We start from the raw sequence: 18,816 nt of genomic DNA, 5'->3' as shown, positions 1-18,816 counted from the left end.
GCGGCGTGGCATGGAGGCAATCAGTCTGTGGCACTGCCCAGGTGTTATGGAGGCCCAGGATGCTTCGATAGCGGCCTTAAGCTCATCCAGAGTGTTGGGTCTTCCGTCTCTCAGTTTTCTCTTCACAATATCCCACAGATTCTCTATGGGGTTCAGGTCAGGAGAGTTGGCAGGCCAATTGAGCACAGTAATACCATGGTCAGTAGACCATTTACCAGTGGTTTTGGCACTGTGAGCAGGTGCCAGGTCGTGCTGAAAAATGAAATCTTCATCTCCATAAAGCTTTTCAGCAGATGGAAGCATGAAGTGCTCCAAAATCTCCTGATAGCTAGCTGCATTGACCCTGCCCTTGATAAAACACAGTGGACCAACACCAGCAGCTGACATGGCACCCCAGACCATCACTGACTGTGGGTACTTGACACTGGACTTCAGGCATTTTGGCATTTCCCTCTTCCCAGTCTTTCTCCAGACTCTGGCACCTTGATTTCCGAATGACATGCAAAAGTTGCTTTCATCCGAAAAAAAAGTACTTTGGACCACTGAGCAACAGTCCAGTGCTGCTTCTCTGTAGCCCAGGTCAGGCGCTTCTGCCGCTGTTTCTGGTTCAAAAGTGGCTTGACCTAGGGAATGCGGCACCTGTAGCCCATTTCCTGCACACGCCTGTACATGGTGGCTTTGGATGTTTCTACTCCAGACTCAGTCCACTGCTTCCGCAGGTCCCCCATGGTCTGGAATCAGTCCTTCTCCACAATCTTCCTCAGGGTCTGGTCACCTCTTCTCATTGTGCAGCATTTTCTGCCACACTTTTTCCTTCCCACAGACTTCCCACTGAGGTTCCTTGATACAGCACTCTGGGAACAGCCCATTCGTTCAGAAATTTCTTTCTGTGTCTTACCCTCTTGCTTGAGGGTGTCAATGATGGCCTTCTGTCAGGTCGGCAGTCTTACCCATGATTGCAGTTTTGAGTAATGAACCAGGCTGGGAGTTTTTAAAAGCCTCAGGAATCTTTTGCATGTGTTTAGAGTTAATTAGTTGATTCAGATGATTAGGTTAATAGCTCGTTTAGAGAACCTTTTCATGATATGCTAACTTTTTGAGATCGGAATTTTGGGTTTTCATGAGCTGTATGCCAAAATCATCAATATTAAAACAATAAAAGGCTTGAACTACTTCAGTTGTGTGTAAATAATCTAAAATAAATGAAAGTTTAATGTTTATCAGTACATTACAGACAATAATGAACTTTATCACAATATGCCAATTTTTTGAGAAGGAACTGTACTATATATGCCGAGACACACAACGACAGTCTACAGAGATGGCCAACATCTGTTCTCACTAGTGCTTTTTATGGAAATCACACATGATAAGAATATAAAAACTCCACCCCCAGCCCCTCCCAAATCACCTAATCAGGTGTCCCTTGCTGTGCATTGTCAGTAGGTCATTATGTCCAGTGTGAGCCCGGCCTCATCCCTACATATATAAATAATGGACGTACTGGCTTGTTAATCTCCAAACATTATTATAATCACCATGCGATTGTATAGAGGGTTTTTTCCCCTTATTTTGTTCTGCAATTTTATGGGCACTTGTGGTTTTGCAGTATTCCAGCATGTTTAAGACGCACAGTCACTGGATAATGCTGCCGGCACCGTGTTTGGCAGGTCTTAAAAGATGAATTGCTCCAGTGGGATCACCCTTAGGCCTGGTTCACACTGCAAGAGCTTTTTAAGCACTAGTGGTTTGATAAGCTCTTGCTAATGCAATGCTATGTGGGATTTTTTATAAAATCACATTGTTCAAGTGAACACACACAAAGCATTACATTAGCAAGAGCTTTACAAATCACTAGCACTTAGGGCCCTTTTCCACTATCGCGAATTCGCATGCCCTTTTCACATGCGAATTCGCATAGCAATACAAGTGAATGGGACTGTTTCCACTTGACAGGATTCCTTTGCGTTTTTCTGTGCAGAAAAAAATTGCATGGCAGAGCCATCAGAATTCGCATACCGCTATGCGAATCGCATACAATGCATTTAATAGGAAATTTGCATGAAAATTCGCATAGACCCACATGCGAAATTCGCATCCGCATGCAAATTTTTCCTGCGACGATTCCCACCGCACAAGTGGCCTTAGAAAAAGCTCTTGCAGTGTGACCAGCCCTTACAGGATCACATAAGCAAAGTGCTTGTAGTGTGAACCAGACCTAACATGCACATGCACATAGGTTACATGGCATGCGACATTATGTACAGCTATTTACTGAGCAGGGTGTGTGAAAAAAGCATATGAAAATCCGTGTAAGCTCCCTCAGTGCTATAAAGTGTTTCCTGTAACAGAAATGCTGTTTTCTCACTATTTCACATGTAAGCAAGGACATCCATACTGAAAGACTAATTGCAATTCCTAATATCAATGTAGGGACACCTTTATTTAGCACATGATGGAGTCTCCTGTAATTGTCTGGTAACATCTCCTCTGTGTCTGCAGTCTGGATTATAATAAACAGACCTCACATTCTGCACAGGTGATAGGAGGCATCCTGGGCTTTCCTATAAGTAAAAAACACCCCCTGCATGCCCATAGGCACCCCCTGTAACACTGATATAGATGGGACAGAGATCATCCCATTTACCCTATTCTGACAATGTGGGGGATGGGTGCCCTCCTGTGTGAGTCAGTCTGCTGTGTGAGGTGACCTCAACTCGCTGTAGCAGGGCTGTACATTGTTCACTAATATCTATGAGGTTCCAACTGCTGCCTACAAGTGGTAATACTGGAATATTCATGCCACATATCATATACAGCAGATTAAATTAAAATAGAGTTGGGTTGTGTAACAGAGCAAACAGCATTCCTTATGCGCAATAACATTATGCTGCCCTCTAGCTGTGGACATACGTATGACAGCATTTTTATTTTAAAGCAGACCCAAACCAAACATTTTTTTTTAATTCAAAATATTTAGTTGCACCACTGACACATACAAAGATAAACAAACACTCCTTTAAGCCTATGAGCATTTCAGTGCATGCTTTTCACCTTTCTCTTTTCATAACTAGGGTTATACAGGAGGCAGCCATTACTTCAGAGCTTAGTAGGAGGTTTTAGATCATGGGTGTGTTTGTCATCAGCTACCCTCCCTCACAGGGGCGTCGTCTATGTGAAATCTCACACAAGCTGTGATCACCTCCCCTGTGACATCATCAGTAGCAGCCTGTGTTTTGTTTTTGTTTTTGTTTTTTATCTCTTCCATCAGTTTGCTGGAAAAATGCCGGCTATATGAAAGGAAGGGAGGGGTTCCTCCAATAAATGTAAAATATCTTATATTTGTCATCATGCAGCTGAAAAAAATGCTGCTATTTATCATTATAATTTAAAAAATGGATTTTATTTCTGAAATCTTGTATTTTTAATTTGGGTCCACTTTATGAATTGATACAAATATAAATTCTTCTAAATATAATGAAAAAATGTTTAATTCATGTAAGCATAAATCCATACAAATAGTATGCAGGTTTTACAGATTTCTGGTAACATTCTTCTCTTCTCCTGCAGTTTGGGGAGTAGTAATCTGCCCTCCAGTTGCTTCCCCCACCTGGCATCCGGCATAAGGAATAACCAGACTCTGAGGAAGCTGCACCTGTATAATAACAAGCTGGGGGGTGATGAATTCAGTGACCTGATGGTGGCTCTGCCAACAAGCCGGATAGAGGAATTAGAGTGAGTATAACAGCCCTGATTGCAGCAGAGATCAGCAGAATTATTTCCCTTTATTTCATCATCAATTTCCATTCTCACATTCCCCAATAGTGACACCCATTGCAGTGACTGGGGAGGGATTATGGGGGATTGTGGCTGGTTTGGGGGTACATCCATACTGCAGCCCCCAGTACACCTGGCTCTGTGTATATGTGACACCCATTGCAGTGACTGGGGAGGGATTATGGGGGATTGTGGCTGGTTTGGGGATACATCCATACTGCAGCCCCCAGTACATCTGGCTCTGTGTAAATGTGACATCCATTTCAGTGACTGGGGAGGGATTATGGGGGTGTGTGGCTGGTTTGGGGGTACATCCATACTGCAGCCCCCAGTACACTTGGCTCTGTGTATATGTGACACCCATTGCAGTGACTGGGGAGGGATTATGGGGGATTGTGGCTGGTTTGGGGGTACATCCATACTGCAGCCCCCAGTACACCTGGCTCTGTGTATATGTGACACCCATTGCAGTGACTGGGGGAGGGATTATGGGGGATTGTGGCTGGTTTGGGGGTATATCCATACTGCAGCCCCCAGTACACCTGGCTCTGTGTATATGTGACACCCATTGCAGTGACTGGGGAGGGATTATGGGAGGATTGTGGCTGGTTTGGGGGGACATCCATACTGCAGCCCCAGGAACGCCTGGCTCTGTGTATATGTGACACCCATTGCAGTGACTGGGGAGGGATTATGGGAGGATTGTGGCTGGTTTGGGGGTACATCCATACTGCAGCCCCAGGAACACCTGGCTCTGTGTATATGTGACACCCATTGCAGTCACTGGTGGAGGGATTATGGGGGATTGTGGCTGGTTTGGGGGTACATCCATACTGCAGCTCCCAGTACACCTGGCTCTGTGTATATGTGAAATCCATTGCAGTGACTGGGGAGGGATTATGGGGAGATTGTGGCTAGTTTGTGGGTACATACATACTGCAGCCCCCAGTACACCTGGCTCTGTGTATATGTGACACCCTTTGCAGTGACTGGGGAGGGATTATGGGAGGATTGTGGCTGGTTTGGGGGTACATCCATACTGCAGCCCCAGGAACACCTGGCTCTGTGTATATGTGACACCCATTGCAGTCACTGGGGGAGGGATTATGGGGGATTGTGGCTGGTTTGGGGGTACATCCATACTGCAGCCCCCAGTACACCTGGCTCTGTGTATATGTGACATCCATTGCAGTGACTGGGGAGGGATTATATGGGGATTGTGGCTGGTTTGGGGGTACATCCATACTGCAGCCCCAGTACACCTGGCTCTGTGTATATGTGACACCCATTGCAGTGACTGGGGGAGGGATTATGGGGGATTGTGGCTGGTTTGGGGGTACATCCATACTGCAGCCCCCAGTACACCTGGCTCTGTGTATATGTGACATCCATTGCAGTGACTGGGGAGGGATTATGGCTGGTTTGGGGGTACATCCATACTGCAGCACCCAGTACACCTGGCTCTGTGTATATGTGAAATCCATTGCAGTGACTGGGGAGGGATTATGGGGGATTGTGGCTGGTTTGGGGGTACATCCATACTGCAGCCCCCAGTACACCTGGCTCTGTGTATATGTGACATCCATTGCAGTGACTGGGGAGGGATTATGGGGGGATTGTGGCTGGTTTGGGGGTACATCCATACTGCAGCCCCCAGTACACCTGGCTCTGTGTATATGTGACACCAATTGCAGTAACTGGGGGAGGGATTGTGGGCTGTGTGTGGCTGTTGTGGGGGTACATCCATACTGCAGCCCCCAGTACACCTGGCTTTGTTTATATGTGACACCCATTGGGTGGGGGAGGGGCTATGGGGGGACTATGGCTGGTTTGGGGATACATCCATACTGCAGCCCCCAGTACATCTCATCTGGCTCTGTGTATATGTGACATCCATTTCAGTGACTGGGGAGGGATTATGGGGGGATTGTGGCTGGTTTGGGGGTACATCCATACTGCAGCCCCCAGTACACTTGGCTCTGTGTATATGTGACACCCATTGCAGTGACTGGGGAGGGATTATGGGGGATTGTGGCTGGTTTGGGGGTACATCCATACTGCAGCCCCAGTACACTTGGCTCTGTGTATATGTGACATTCTTTGCAGTGACTGGGGAGGAATTATGGGGGATGGTGTATGGTTTGGGGGTACATCCATACTGCATCCCCCAGTACACCTGGCTCTGTGTATATGTGACATCCATTTCAGTGACTGGGGAGGGATTATGGGAGGATTGTGGCTGGTTTGGGGGTACATCCATACTGCAGCCCCAGGAACACCTGGCTCTGTGTATATGTGACACCCATTGCAGTGACTGGGGAGGGATTATGGGAGGATTGTGGCTGGTTTGGGGGTACATCCATACTGCAGCCCCAGGAACACCTGGCTCTGTGTATATGTGACACTCATTGCAGTCACTGGTGGAGGGATTATGGGGGATTGTGGCTGGTTTGGGGGTACATCCATACTGCAGCTCCCAGTACACCTGGCTCTGTGTATATGTGAAATCCATTGCAGTGACTGGGGAGGGATTATGGGGAGATTGTGGCTAGTTTGTGGGTACATCCATACTGCAGCCCCCAGTACACCTGGCTCTGTGTATATGTGACACCCATTGCAGTGACTGGGGAGGGATTATGGGAGGATTGTGGCTGGTTTGGGGGTACATCCATACTGCAGCCCGGTACACCTGGCTCTGTGTATATGTGACACCCATTGCAGTGACTGGGGAGGGATTATGGGGGATTGTGGCTGGTTTGGGGGTACATCCATACTGCAGCCCCAGTACACCTGGCTCTGTGTATATGTGACACCCATTGCAGTGACTGGGGGAGGGATTATGGGGGATTGTGGCTGGTTTGGGGGTACTTCCATACTGCATCCCCAGTACACCTGGCTCTGTGTATATGTGACACCAATTGCAGTAACTGGGGGAGGGATTGTGGGGTGTGTGTGGCTGTTGTGGGGGTACATCCATACTGCAGCCCCCAGTACACCTGGCTTTGTTTATATGTGACACCCATTGGGTGGGGGAGGGGCTATGGGGGGACTATGGCTGGTTTGGGGGTACATCCATACTGCAGCCCCAGTACACCTTGCTCTGTGTATATGTGACACCCATTGCAGTGACTGGGGGAGGTATTGGGGGGATTGTGGCTGGTTTGGGGGTACATCCATACTGCAGCCCCCAGTACACCTGGCTCTGTGTATATGTGACACCCATTGCAGTGACTGGGGGAGGATTATGAGGGGATTGTGGCTGGTTTGGGGGTACATCCATACTGCAGCCCCCAGTACACCTGGCTCTGTGTATTTGTGATATCCATTGCAATGACTGGGGAGGGATTATGGGGGGATTGTGGCTGGTTTGGGGATACATCCACTCTGCAGCCCCCAGTACAACTGGCTCTGTGTATATGTGACACCCATTGCAGTGGCTGGGGAGGGATTATGGAGGGATTGTGGCTGGTTTGGGGGTACATCCATACTGCAGCCCCCAGTACACCTGGTTCTGTGTATATGTGACATCCACAACCAAGTGGCGTGCGTATATGGAGAACAGAGGAAGCTCGGAGCAAGCGGAGTACAAGCGGTGGCCAGGGACAGGTGATGTATAGCTTGCGCTGGGCACCCGGGGAGACATTAAACATTAGGGGGACAGGGTCGACTATGGGTCAGGATATGGTGTCACATGGCTGATTCCTGATAGATTTCAACATGAAAATGTTCAGGAATCGGCCTGTGGTGTACGGGAACGCAACCGATCTCTCTATAATCAGATTTGATTAGAGAGAGATTTGTCCTTTGGTTGAATCTGCCCATCATTGCTTGATTTAAGGCTAACCTTATAGGATAACACTAGCTGATGACCCGATGTTGCCTGGTTAAATATTTGGCTGGTGTTGTCCCCGCCCACTTTTTCTAACCTTAACATACAAACACTCAATGACCAGGTTTGTAAGCTTTGGGGTTTTTGGCATCAATAATTTGTTTTTTCCCATAGCAATTACACAAATCAGATTGGCTATTTGTGAATTCGCCCCTCTCCAGCATTTAAACCCCAGTCACGCAGTGATCAACTGTAGTAGGTTAGAGGCATGTGCTATTAACAGTATAAAAATGGCAGCATTTTAAATATTCCCCTTGAAAATCAACAGGTGAATTTTGATTGGCTATTATAGGCTCCACCCACTTTCCTGAATATTAATCTCAGACAAACAGTGACCATTTGGGCAAAGTTTGAGAACCCTGCCAATAATATACCCTATTAAGGGCTGCAGTTTATAATTTCCCAGCAAAATTTGTTTTGGCTCTCTTTAGTGAATTTGAACCCCATCACTTAAAGAGACTCTGAAGCGAGAATGAATCTCGCTTCAGAGCTCATATTCAGCAGGGGCATGTGTGCCCCTGCTAAAACGCCGCTATCCCGCGGCTAAACGGGGGTCCCTTACCTTCCAAATCCCCTCCGTGCAGCGGGGGAGCTCTTCCGCATTGAGGCAGGGCTAACCGCCGCAGCCCTGCCCCACGCACGTATCTCCGCCTCTCCCCCGCCCCTCTTAGTCTTCCTTTGCTGATAGACGGCCCTGAGAGGCAGGTCTGCAGCCTCAACAGCAGCAAAATCTACGACCAAGTTGGTCGTAGATTTTGCGGGGGGGGGGGGGTAAGGAACCCCCGTTTGGCCGCGGGATAGCGGCGTTTTAGCAGGGGCACACATGCCACTGCTGAATATAAGCTCTGAAGCGAGATTCATTCTCGCTTCAGTGTCTCTTTAATGACTGACTGTAGTAGGTTTAAGGCCTCTGCTATAATAGAAGCAGTTTTAATATTCCCCTTGAAAATCAATAGGTGAATTTTGATTGGCTATTATAGGCTTCACCCACTTTGCTGAATAATAATTCCAGTCACCCAGTGACCAACTGTGTGAAGTTTTAGAACCCTGCCATTAACAGTGTGCGAGTGGCTGCAGTTTATATCTTCCCATGTAAAAAGTTAGTTTTGGGCTCTGCCCACCGTTTCTAACCTGTTTCTGACAAACAGTCATTTAATGACCAAGTTTATGAATTTGGGGGTCCTTGGCATCAATAAGTTGCATTTTACCATTGAAATTAAACAAATCTGATTGGCTCTTTTTGGCCCGCTCCCTTCAGAATTTAAACCCCAGTCTCCCAGTGACTGACTGTACCAGATTTGAGGCCTCTGCCGAAGAAAGTAAGAATGGCAGCAATGTAAATATGCCCATTAATTGTCAATAGATAAACAGTGGTGGGCTCACGAGTCCCTAAGGACTCGAATACATGATTTAGATGTGACTTAATTGCCTCAGCTGTGCGGCTGGGAGAGAGGGGGTTAGTTACCCATAAGTCCATAGTCTTTCCTGGGTTCCAAACGTCTTGCATGCATCCTATTGGACAGGTTGCAAAACTCACTACCGCGCACTTCCTCCTTCCGGCTTGAAGGAGAAAGTGTGCGGTGGTGAGTCTTGCAATGCGTCCAATAGGCCGCGTGCAAGACAGTTGAAACAATAAAGTCTCATTTAACCCCCTTGCCGCTCCAATTATGTCGGCAAGGGGGCGGCGCAACACTTTTTTTTTTTTTTTAAACCATGTAGCTAGCCTAGCGCTAGCTACATGATAGCCGCTGAGCAGCGGCATCCTCCCACCCTCTCTGATCGCCTTCGGCGATCTGGACAAGCAGGAAATTCCGTTCAGAACGGGATTTCCTGCTTGGCTTCCCCTGTCGCCATGGCGACAATCGCGATGACCGTTGGGACGTCAGAGGGAGTCCCGATCCACCCCTCAGCGTTGCCTGCCACTGATTGGCCAGGCTGCACAAGGGGTCTGGGGGGGTCGGCGCGGCGGGTAGCGGCAAATCGGCGGGTAGCGGCAGCTATCGCGTACTACACACAGCTAGAAAAGTGCCAGCTGTGTGTAGAAAAAAGAAATTGTGAAAATCGGCCCAGCAGGGGATAACCGGCAAGGAGGTTAAATCATGTATTGGAGTCCTTAGGGACTCGTGAGCACACCACTGTAGGTGAATTTTGATTGGTTGTTGTAGGCTCTGCCCACTTTCCTGAATATTAATACCAGCCATCCAGTGATTAACTGTGTAAGTTTGAGAACCCTGCCAATAACAGAATGGCTGAAATCAATTAATAAATCTGATTGGCTGTTTGTGGTTCCACCCCCTTTAGTGAATTTGGACTCCAGTCACCCAATGGCTGACTGTATCAGGTTTGAGGCCTATGCCATTAACAGTATAAGAATGGTAGCAATGTAAATATTTCCCTTGAAAATTAAAGCGGTTTAAAACCCTGACATAATCTATATATATATATATATATATATATACAGTGGCTTCCAAAAGTATTCAGCCCCCTTGAAGTTTTACACATTTTGTCACATTACTGCCACAAACATGAATCAATTTTATTGGAATTCCACGTGAAAGACTAATAGAAAGTGGTGTACACGTGCAAAGTGGTACGAAAATCATACATAATTCCAAACATCTTTTACACACACACATACGTACATTTATCCGATATATATATATATATATATATATATATATATATATATATATATATACTAATAGACCAAAGCCCTTTGAAAAACGGGCTCTAGGTCTGTGTCTGAACTCCCTCCCCTGTGACCGCCGCACACAGTCAGCGCGCATGCGTGCGTCCGCACACTCCCGCCACACACACGCCTGCCAGGCCAGCCCCCTGGTCCGTCCTACTCCCTGCCCCAAGGGTGTCCGTGCGGCACATGTTCAGTAGCTCAAAGCACAGACACACACACATACACAGGGACGCAGAGACACTTGCAAGTTATTATATAGGATAGATTTGTCTTCCTGTGGACTGATGAACTGCAGGGCTTTTTGAGATACTTTTATAACCCTTTCCAGCTTTATGCAAGTCAACAATTCCTCATTGATTGGACTCCATCTGGCTGACACCTCACTCCGATTAGCTCTTGGAGATGTCATTAGTTTTGAAATTCACATACCTTTTCCATCCACGCTGTGAATGTTTACATGGTGTTCAATAAAAACATGGAAACATTTAATTATTTGTGTGGTATTAATAGTGATCCGAGATGAAAAACTAGCTATAACAAGTAACTTGTCTATATATCTTATCTAAAGTTTAGATCATTTAAACAGCAAATCTAGCCGCAAACAGCTTCAACCCTATATGATTATTCCTTCCTGTGATACAATGAGAGCAGCCATGTTCTGCTTGTGATCATTACACACAGACAAGCTGCTCTGCATCTCTAGCCCTCAGCCTGTGAAAACTCCACTCCCCTTTCCTCCCCCCCCCCCCTCTGCCTCTGAAATCCTCGGCTAGTAACACCTCCTCCTCCTCCTGCCCAGACTGAGCTCCCATAAGCCCTTGCTACATGGCTCTCAGAGTGCCAAGGCACTGGTGGAGCTGTGGGTGAGGCTTGTTTAGTTATTAGGGAATTAGGGTATTAAAAAAAAGTATTTGGCTTGAGGAATGCCCTATAAACTACATGAAAGGAACACAATTATGCAATGAGTAAAAGTTTATCTCGGATCCACTTTAAGCAGACTTTGATTATCTATTGTTGTGACTTAGATGAAGATCAGATCACATTTTATGACCTATTTGTGCAGAAATCAATATAATTCCAAAGGGTTCACATACTTGTGGGAAATATAACAAAAATGATGTGGGGTCCCTCCTCCCAAGCCTCTTTAACCCCTTGTTCCCTATGCAGGCCGGGATAGCCGGAATGCGGAGCCTGGACTACACCCTGAGCTATACCAGCCTGCAAGGTCCATGATATGGGGGGGCTCTGGGGGAGAGATCTCTGCCGGCTGCCGCCTCACATGATTCTTCCCGCCGCGGCTCTCAGCTATACTATATAGCTGAGAGTCCTGTACTGTGCGGAGGCTCCAACACAGGCTCCTGCTGTCCTCCCCCCCCCCCCCCCCCCACACACACACACACCTATCCTGCTGGCACCTAGTGGTTAGGTGGTTAGCCTAGAAAACCATGCTGGCTCCGTGTTTAGCCTGGGAAGGAGTGGGTATGGTGAGCAGGTTATTGATGGTTTGTGTGTTCCCCCTGGCACCTGGCTTGTCACCCTTGACGTTAAGGCTTTGTACTTAAAGCCAATGGGTACCGGTAAAAAAAAGAAAAAGTCAGATACTAACCTAAGGAGAGGGAAGGCTCGGTCCTAATGAGCCTTCCCTCTCCTCTCCCGGTGCCCTCGGTGCTGCGCTGGCTCCCCCGTTCGCGTCCGCCGCCGCAGGGACTTCGGAGGTCTTCGGGAGCACTCAGGCTTCCGAAGACGGGCCGCTCCATACTACGTACGCGTGAGCGCGTCATAGAGGGCGCTTGCGCATGCGTAGTATGGAGCGGCCGCGTCATCGGGAGCCCGAGTGCTCCCGAAGCCTTCCGAAAGCTCCCTTCGGCATGTGGAAGTGGCAGTATTTGACCGAACTGGTCGAATACTGCCACGGGGGATCCTGCGCGGACCGGGCACCGGGAGAGGAGAGGGAAGGCTCATTAGAACCGAGCCTTCCCTCTCCTTAGGTGAGTATCTGACTTTTTCTTTTTTTTACTGGTAAACATTCACTTTAAGTATTCCACACGAACTAGGTCTTTCAGTGGTGGGGACATTCCTAAGCGAATTAGGCCTGGAATTTGCGATACACAATAGGTTTTTGTTGACACTTTTACAATTCTTGTTGACAAATAATATTTTGATTTTTGATGGTGACCACTACCTCCAGGTGCAGGGTGCGGCAATGGGGACGACCTGTGCCCCGTCTTACGCTAACCTGTACCTGGAAGAGTGGGAACGGGAACTTTTTGCAGATGATGGTCTCTCTATGTACCTGTGCCGGATCTTGGTCTGGCACAGGTACATAGATGACATCTTCATGCTGTGGACTGGCAGTCTTACAGAACTGACTGAATTTGTTGGAGGTATAAACATAAACTGTCGAAATTTAAAATTCACAATGAATTATCACCACCACTAAATCCCGTTTCTAGACCTGTCCTTCAGGTAATGTGTGATGCTTCAGGCAAAGTAAGCACTCGACTGTATAGGAAAGAAACTTCTGTAAATGCACTTTTACAGGCAGACAGCTGCCATCCGCAGCACACAATTAGAGGTATCCCTGTGGGCCAGTACTTAAGGGTCCGCCGGAATTGTAGTGATCAAGAATCTTTCATGCACGAGGTGAACGAATTGCACACCCATTTTCGGGCACGGGGATACGATGATACGACCCTAAAGAGGGCATATAAAAGAGCATTTAATAGTGATTGTGACAAATTACTTAAAGGGGAACTTCAGCCTAAACAAACATACTGTCATTAAGTTACATTAGTTATGTTAATTAGAATAGATGGGTAATATAATTTTTTTACCCACCCGGTTTTAAAAGAACAGGCAAATGTTTGTGATTCATGGGGGCTGCCATCTTTGTCATGGGGGCAGCCATCTTTTTGGTTGAAAGGAGGTGACAGGGAGCAGGAGACACAGTTCCAACTGTCCTGTGTCCTGATTACCCCTCCCAGCTGCACACGCTAGGCTTCAAATGTCAAATTCAAAATGTAAAAAAAAAAATTTGCACCAAAACAGCAGAAGGAGAACAACAACATCAGAAATCCCATCATGCTTTGCACAGCATCAGGGGAAAAAAAGCCCGGGCAGTTTTCTTCTGTGCAGCTAAAAATAAAGCTTGGATAAGAGAAACAAAGTTCTGATGCTGTGAAACTGTTAAAGAAACACCAGGCCTTTTCAGTGCTGCAGAGTTGATTTTTAGTCCGGAGGTTCACTTTAATCCCAATAGGACGGTTACTTCTTCCAAACAACAGACTAGATTCTGCACTCGGTACTGTGTGGAACATAATGAAATCACTCATATACTAGATAAATATTGGTATATTCTAGTCAATGATTTGCGGTTGTCTCTGTTTGTTCCACCAAGACCAAATATTACTTTTAGGAGAGCCCCTTCCTTAAGTGATACCCTGGTCAGGGGTCATTTTGAGGGGTTAGGGACTCCCAAATCACACTGTTGTGTCCCTGGGACATATACCTGTGATGGTTGTAAATTTTGCAGATTTATGCATGTTGGTGCGTCTGCTCTGCTCTGCTCCCCGACGGGAGACAGTGGAGTCTTTCACATTATGTTAACTGTGCAAAAAAGATTGCTGTCTATTTGCTCATGTGCCCCTGTGGGGCATTTTATGTTGATAAAACAACACGAGAACTCAGGGAACGTATCTCTGAACATATTAAGAGCATAAAGAGTGTGAACTCCACTGCCCCAGTCGGGGTGCATTTCAGACAGTACCATAACGGGGACCCTAGGGGACTTAAATTCATCGGCATAGATCGCATTCATGGATCGATAAGGGGTGGGAATCCAGATAGAAGGTTGCTGCAGAAGGAATGTTGATGGATTTTTAATTTAAAAGCTACCTCCCCTCCAGGTTTAAATGAGATAGAGGGATTTGCCGCATTTTTACCAGGCTAATTTGTGACTGTCTCCCTGTTTGCAGTTTTCTTCTTTCTTTTTACTTTTCTTTTTTATTTAGTCTTTTTTTGATTTTCTTTCATTTCTGTGTGTTTGCGTGCCTGGGGCACCTTCCCTGTATCTGCCTGGGTTCCGGGGTGTCTTGCTGCTTCATGCCTCACAGCTACAATCATAGAACCTTTTTTGTATTTGTTAAGAGGCAAGTCGCCACTAACGGTGTGCTGCCTTAATTGATGCAGGCCAGACTTTATTGACTAGATTTCTTGTTTTTTGATAGTTAAAAGAAATGTAGAGTTGAGCTTATATTTAAGTATGCAGAGTTTAAAATGTGAATGTTTGATGAGTGGGGACTCAGAGTGGCCCCTTACCTGTACGCTTCTCTGTCTGTTTTGGGTGTCCGCTCCTCCCTGCAGTCTTCCATGGCGTTTGGTTGCCTGGGAGCTTCGGGGCTGGGCGGGCATCGCTAGCGGCTGCGCACACCTCCTCTCTCTTCCCCGGCCTGCCGGATTGATGTGGGCGGAGTTAGAGCGTGTGGGGTGATGGCGCGCGCTGCCGTTGGCCAGCGGGGAGGCTGGTGGGCGGGGATATCTCTGTGCGCCCTGATTGGGCGCAAGATTGAATGAAAGCGTACTGATGACGATACGCGGTGAGCCACGCCTCCTAAGGAAACGAGCAGACGCTAGTGAAACATGTCGAGGCTGCGAGTGGCGTCACCGCATGTTTGCTGGGCCGTCTGATCACTCCCGCGGCACCAAGGATCCAGCACCTCCTGCTCTACAGAACGATCCCCGGCTTTGTGACCTTTCATAGGGACTCTTTGACCGGCCTCCACCTATGCCCCGTCGGATTCTACCACACACGAGCAACGTGAGGGCCTGTGGGTGAGCATGTCTGCATAAACTGCAGTGTCAAACCTGGTATCGCTGACCAACCCATTACCTCTGCTTTATCTGTTGACGGCTTTATCTTCTCGTCCAGAAGCGCTTGTCTGGATTGCTATTCTGCTTGCTTGTATGTGCTACACACCTATGCAGGACTGAACTGTCTCAGAGGCGGCCTTTGGGGGGGGCCACTGGGGCGGTCGCCCCAGGCCCCGCATCTGAAGGAGGCCCCGCGTTTAGAAAGTATAGGGAATACCTTCTGTGCATTTGTTTAATTTACGGCAACCCTGCAATGAGCTCAGGAGAGCCCAACGCTGCCTCCATACACGCCCCCCTCTGCTCCCGCCAATAGAGGCAGTCAACACTGCTCTCTGCTTCAGCCTCCTCCTCTAAACCCGCCCCCTCCTCATAGCAGCAGCCAACAGCCTCCAGAGTAGGGTTTACTATGTTCGTGAGGCCCCGCCTCTAACCCCGCCCCCCGCTCGTTCTGCCAGGCATAAGGGCGACAGAGAGACTGTTCCCTTGCGTGGCTGTGCCCCCCCTGAATACCCCAGGCACAGAGAGACTCGAGCAGGAGCTGCAGGCAGTGAGTGTGAGTGGACACAGGCAGGAAGGCATGCACCAGAGTGTGTGTGTGTGTGTGTGTGTGTGTGTGTGAGAGAGACAGGCACAGTCTGCCAGCTCTGAGGACACAGGCAGCAGCTGCAGCATTACCAGGGCTCCATGGTGGACACAGACAAGGTGACAACACATGGGTCAGAGTGTCATACACACTGCTTGTGTGTCTGATGCAGCAGCTGCAGCAGTAGGAATAAATGATGAGCATGGCACAATCACACTGATGCTGCTGCATTGCTTCTGAGTGCTGTTTTTTTTAATGATTTTAAAATAAAGTTCGTCGTTTTCTGAGTGGTTTTCTCTTATATACATGTGTGGTGTTGGAAAAGAGGGGATTTCTGGGGCTAAATATGACTGATAGCATGATATTGATAAGCTGCCTGCTTATCAATATCATGCTATGGCCCCAGAAATCCCCTCTTCCCCACTGAGACCACTCATGTAAATAGGAAACACGCACTGAGAAAATCTGCTAGTTTCAGTTTCAAGCCAGCTGGTTGGAATGTGGAAGATTTACAGTACTTGCCTAACAAGACGGAAGCCTTCTATAGAGGCTTCCCATTGCGTCCTTTGGTCCCCTGTCCCTGTGGACACCCAAAGATTTCCGACAAGGGCTTGTCGGAAATCTGAGCAGAACCCGCTCCTCTTCACACAGCTGTACTGTGCCTGTGGAACTCACAATCTAATCCCTTCACAGTCAAATGTCCTACCATATTATTATTATTCATTATATTAGTCATTGGACTAATAGCTTCTTTTAAGGAATGATCCGCGGTAAAAAAAAAAAAAAAAAAAAAACGTTCCACTTACCTGGGGCTTCCTCCAGCCCAGGGCAGCTGTCCTGTGCCCCCGCCGCAGCTCCTGCATCTCCCAGGCCTCTTCGCCGGCGGAGCCGACCTCGCCAGGTCGGGTTGCGGGTTGGCCTCTACTGCGCTCCACCACGGGGGTCACGTGGTCCGGCCGACGTCATCTGGATGCTACTGCTCCTGCGCAGTAGCCTCCAGATGACGTCGATCGGACCACGTGACCCCCGTGGTGGAGCAGAAAGGCCCACCCGGAACCTGACCTGGCGAGGTCGGCTCCGCCGGCGAAGAGGCCTGGGAGATGCAGGAGCTGCGGCGGGGGCACAGGACAGCTGCCCTGGGCTGGAGGAAGCCCCAGGTAAGTGGAACGTTGTTTTTTTTTACCGCGGATCATTCCTTTAAAGAAGCTATTAGTCCAATGACTATCATAGCCATAGTGTGATGATTTCACTCTAGGCTTGTTATGTGGAAAAGCATATTCTGTATAACGTTATCTGTATTTGATCTGTGGGGACATGATATCTGCATTTGGTTCTGTGGGGGGCATGATATCTGAATTTGATCTGTGTGGGGCATGATATCTGTGTTTGATCTATGTGGGGAATGATATCTGCATTTGATCTGTGGGGCATGATATCTGCATTTGATCTGTGAGGCATGATATCTGCATTTGTTTCTGTTGGGGGCATGATATCTGCATTTGATCTGTGTGGGGCATGATATCTGCATTTGATCTGTGTGGGGCATGATATCTGCATTTGATCTGTGTGGGGCATGATATATGCATTTGATCTGTGTGGGGCATGATATCTGCATTTGATCTGTGTGGGGCATGATATCTGCATTTGATCTGTGGGGCATGATATCTGCATTTGGTTCGGTGGGGGGCATGATATCTGCATTTTGTTCTGGGGGGGCATGATATCTGCATTTGGTTCTGTGTGGGGCATGATATCTACATTTGGTTCTGTGTGGGGCATGATATCTGCATTTGGTTCTGTGTGGGGCATGATATCTGCATTTGGTTCTGTCTGGGGCATGATATCTGCATTTGGTTCTGTGTGGGGCATGATATCTGCATTTGATCTGTAGGGGACATGATATCTGCATTTGATCTGTAGGGGACATGATATCTGCATTTGACCTGTGAGGGGCATGATATCTGCATTTGATCTGTGTGGAGCATGATATCTACATTTGATATGTGGGGGACATGATATCTGCATTTGACCTGTGAAGGGCATGATATCTGCATTTGATCTGTGTGGGGCATGATATCTACATTTGATATGTGGGGACATGATATCTGCGTTTTACCTCTGAGGGGCATAATATCTGCATTACAATTATTTTCAGGCAGGCACCCCTGCCCGTGGTCATGCCTTGCTGCGCTCGCACTGAGAACCCCGTTCTTCTGGTTGAGCTGGATGCTAGGCTACCTTGGAGAGCTGGGGATGGTTTCTAGGCTGACTGAGGAGCTGGGGATGAGTACTAGACTGGCTGGGGAGCTGAGGATGAGTACTAGGCTGACAGAGGAGTTGGGGATTGGTACTAGGCTGGCTGTGGAGAATGTCTGGCTAGAGATACAAACTTTGGTCTCCAAATCTTGTATCTCTATCCAGACACACTCCCCAGTCAACCTAGCACCCATCCCCAGCCAGTCAGGTACACACCCCTAGCTCCCCAGACAGCCTGTACCTATCTCAAGTTCCCCAGCCAGCCTTTACCTATCCTTAGCTCCCCAGCCAGCTTAGTACCCATCCCTAGTATATTGGTTGGCTTAGTGGCCTTTAACAAACGTAATTGTTTTTAAACAATAATAAGGCATACTGCATTAGAGGTGGACAAGCCCGTGAGCAGGGTGGTACGGTACATGACCTACACTTATGGCTCTAGGCCCCGCGTATGACACTCGCCCCAGGCCCCGCATGCTCTAAGGCCGCCTCTGACTGTCTCTATGACTGGTTTGCTTGCCTCCCTGCTGATGCTGTTGCACGTCTCATGAGTTTGCTGGGACACTAAGGAAGCATCATTTAACTGCTTTATATATATATATATATATATATATATATATATATACAGTGTTCTCCCCAGAATTTTTTTCCAGCCGGGTGGCATAAAATAGTAGCCGGGTGGCATGAAAAAGTAGCCGGGTGGGGCGAGTTGAATATGCAGGGCAACTGTGCTTACAGCATAGGAGGTGGTGA

At 47.8% G+C, this 18,816-nt stretch overlaps 1 protein-coding gene across 1 annotated transcript in view; it reads left to right on the top strand.

Annotated features, from left to right (window-relative positions):
- The window catches only part of LOC137544096 (ribonuclease inhibitor-like), a 145,108-nt gene that overhangs the window by 83,960 nt on the left and 42,332 nt on the right, over positions 1-18,816 (top strand). Inside the window, exon 6 of the mRNA XM_068265163.1 lies at positions 3,571-3,735. Coding sequence (XP_068121264.1) covers positions 3,571-3,735 — 165 coding nt within the window. The remainder of the gene's footprint in view (positions 1-3,570; positions 3,736-18,816) is intronic.

The sequence above is a fragment of the Hyperolius riggenbachi genome, chromosome 1 (assembly GCF_040937935.1).
Source record: "Hyperolius riggenbachi isolate aHypRig1 chromosome 1, aHypRig1.pri, whole genome shotgun sequence".
Classification (NCBI taxonomy): domain Eukaryota; kingdom Metazoa; phylum Chordata; class Amphibia; order Anura; family Hyperoliidae; genus Hyperolius; species Hyperolius riggenbachi.
Note: the sequence above shows the minus strand (reverse complement) of the source record. Positions and strands in the feature narration are given on the sequence as shown.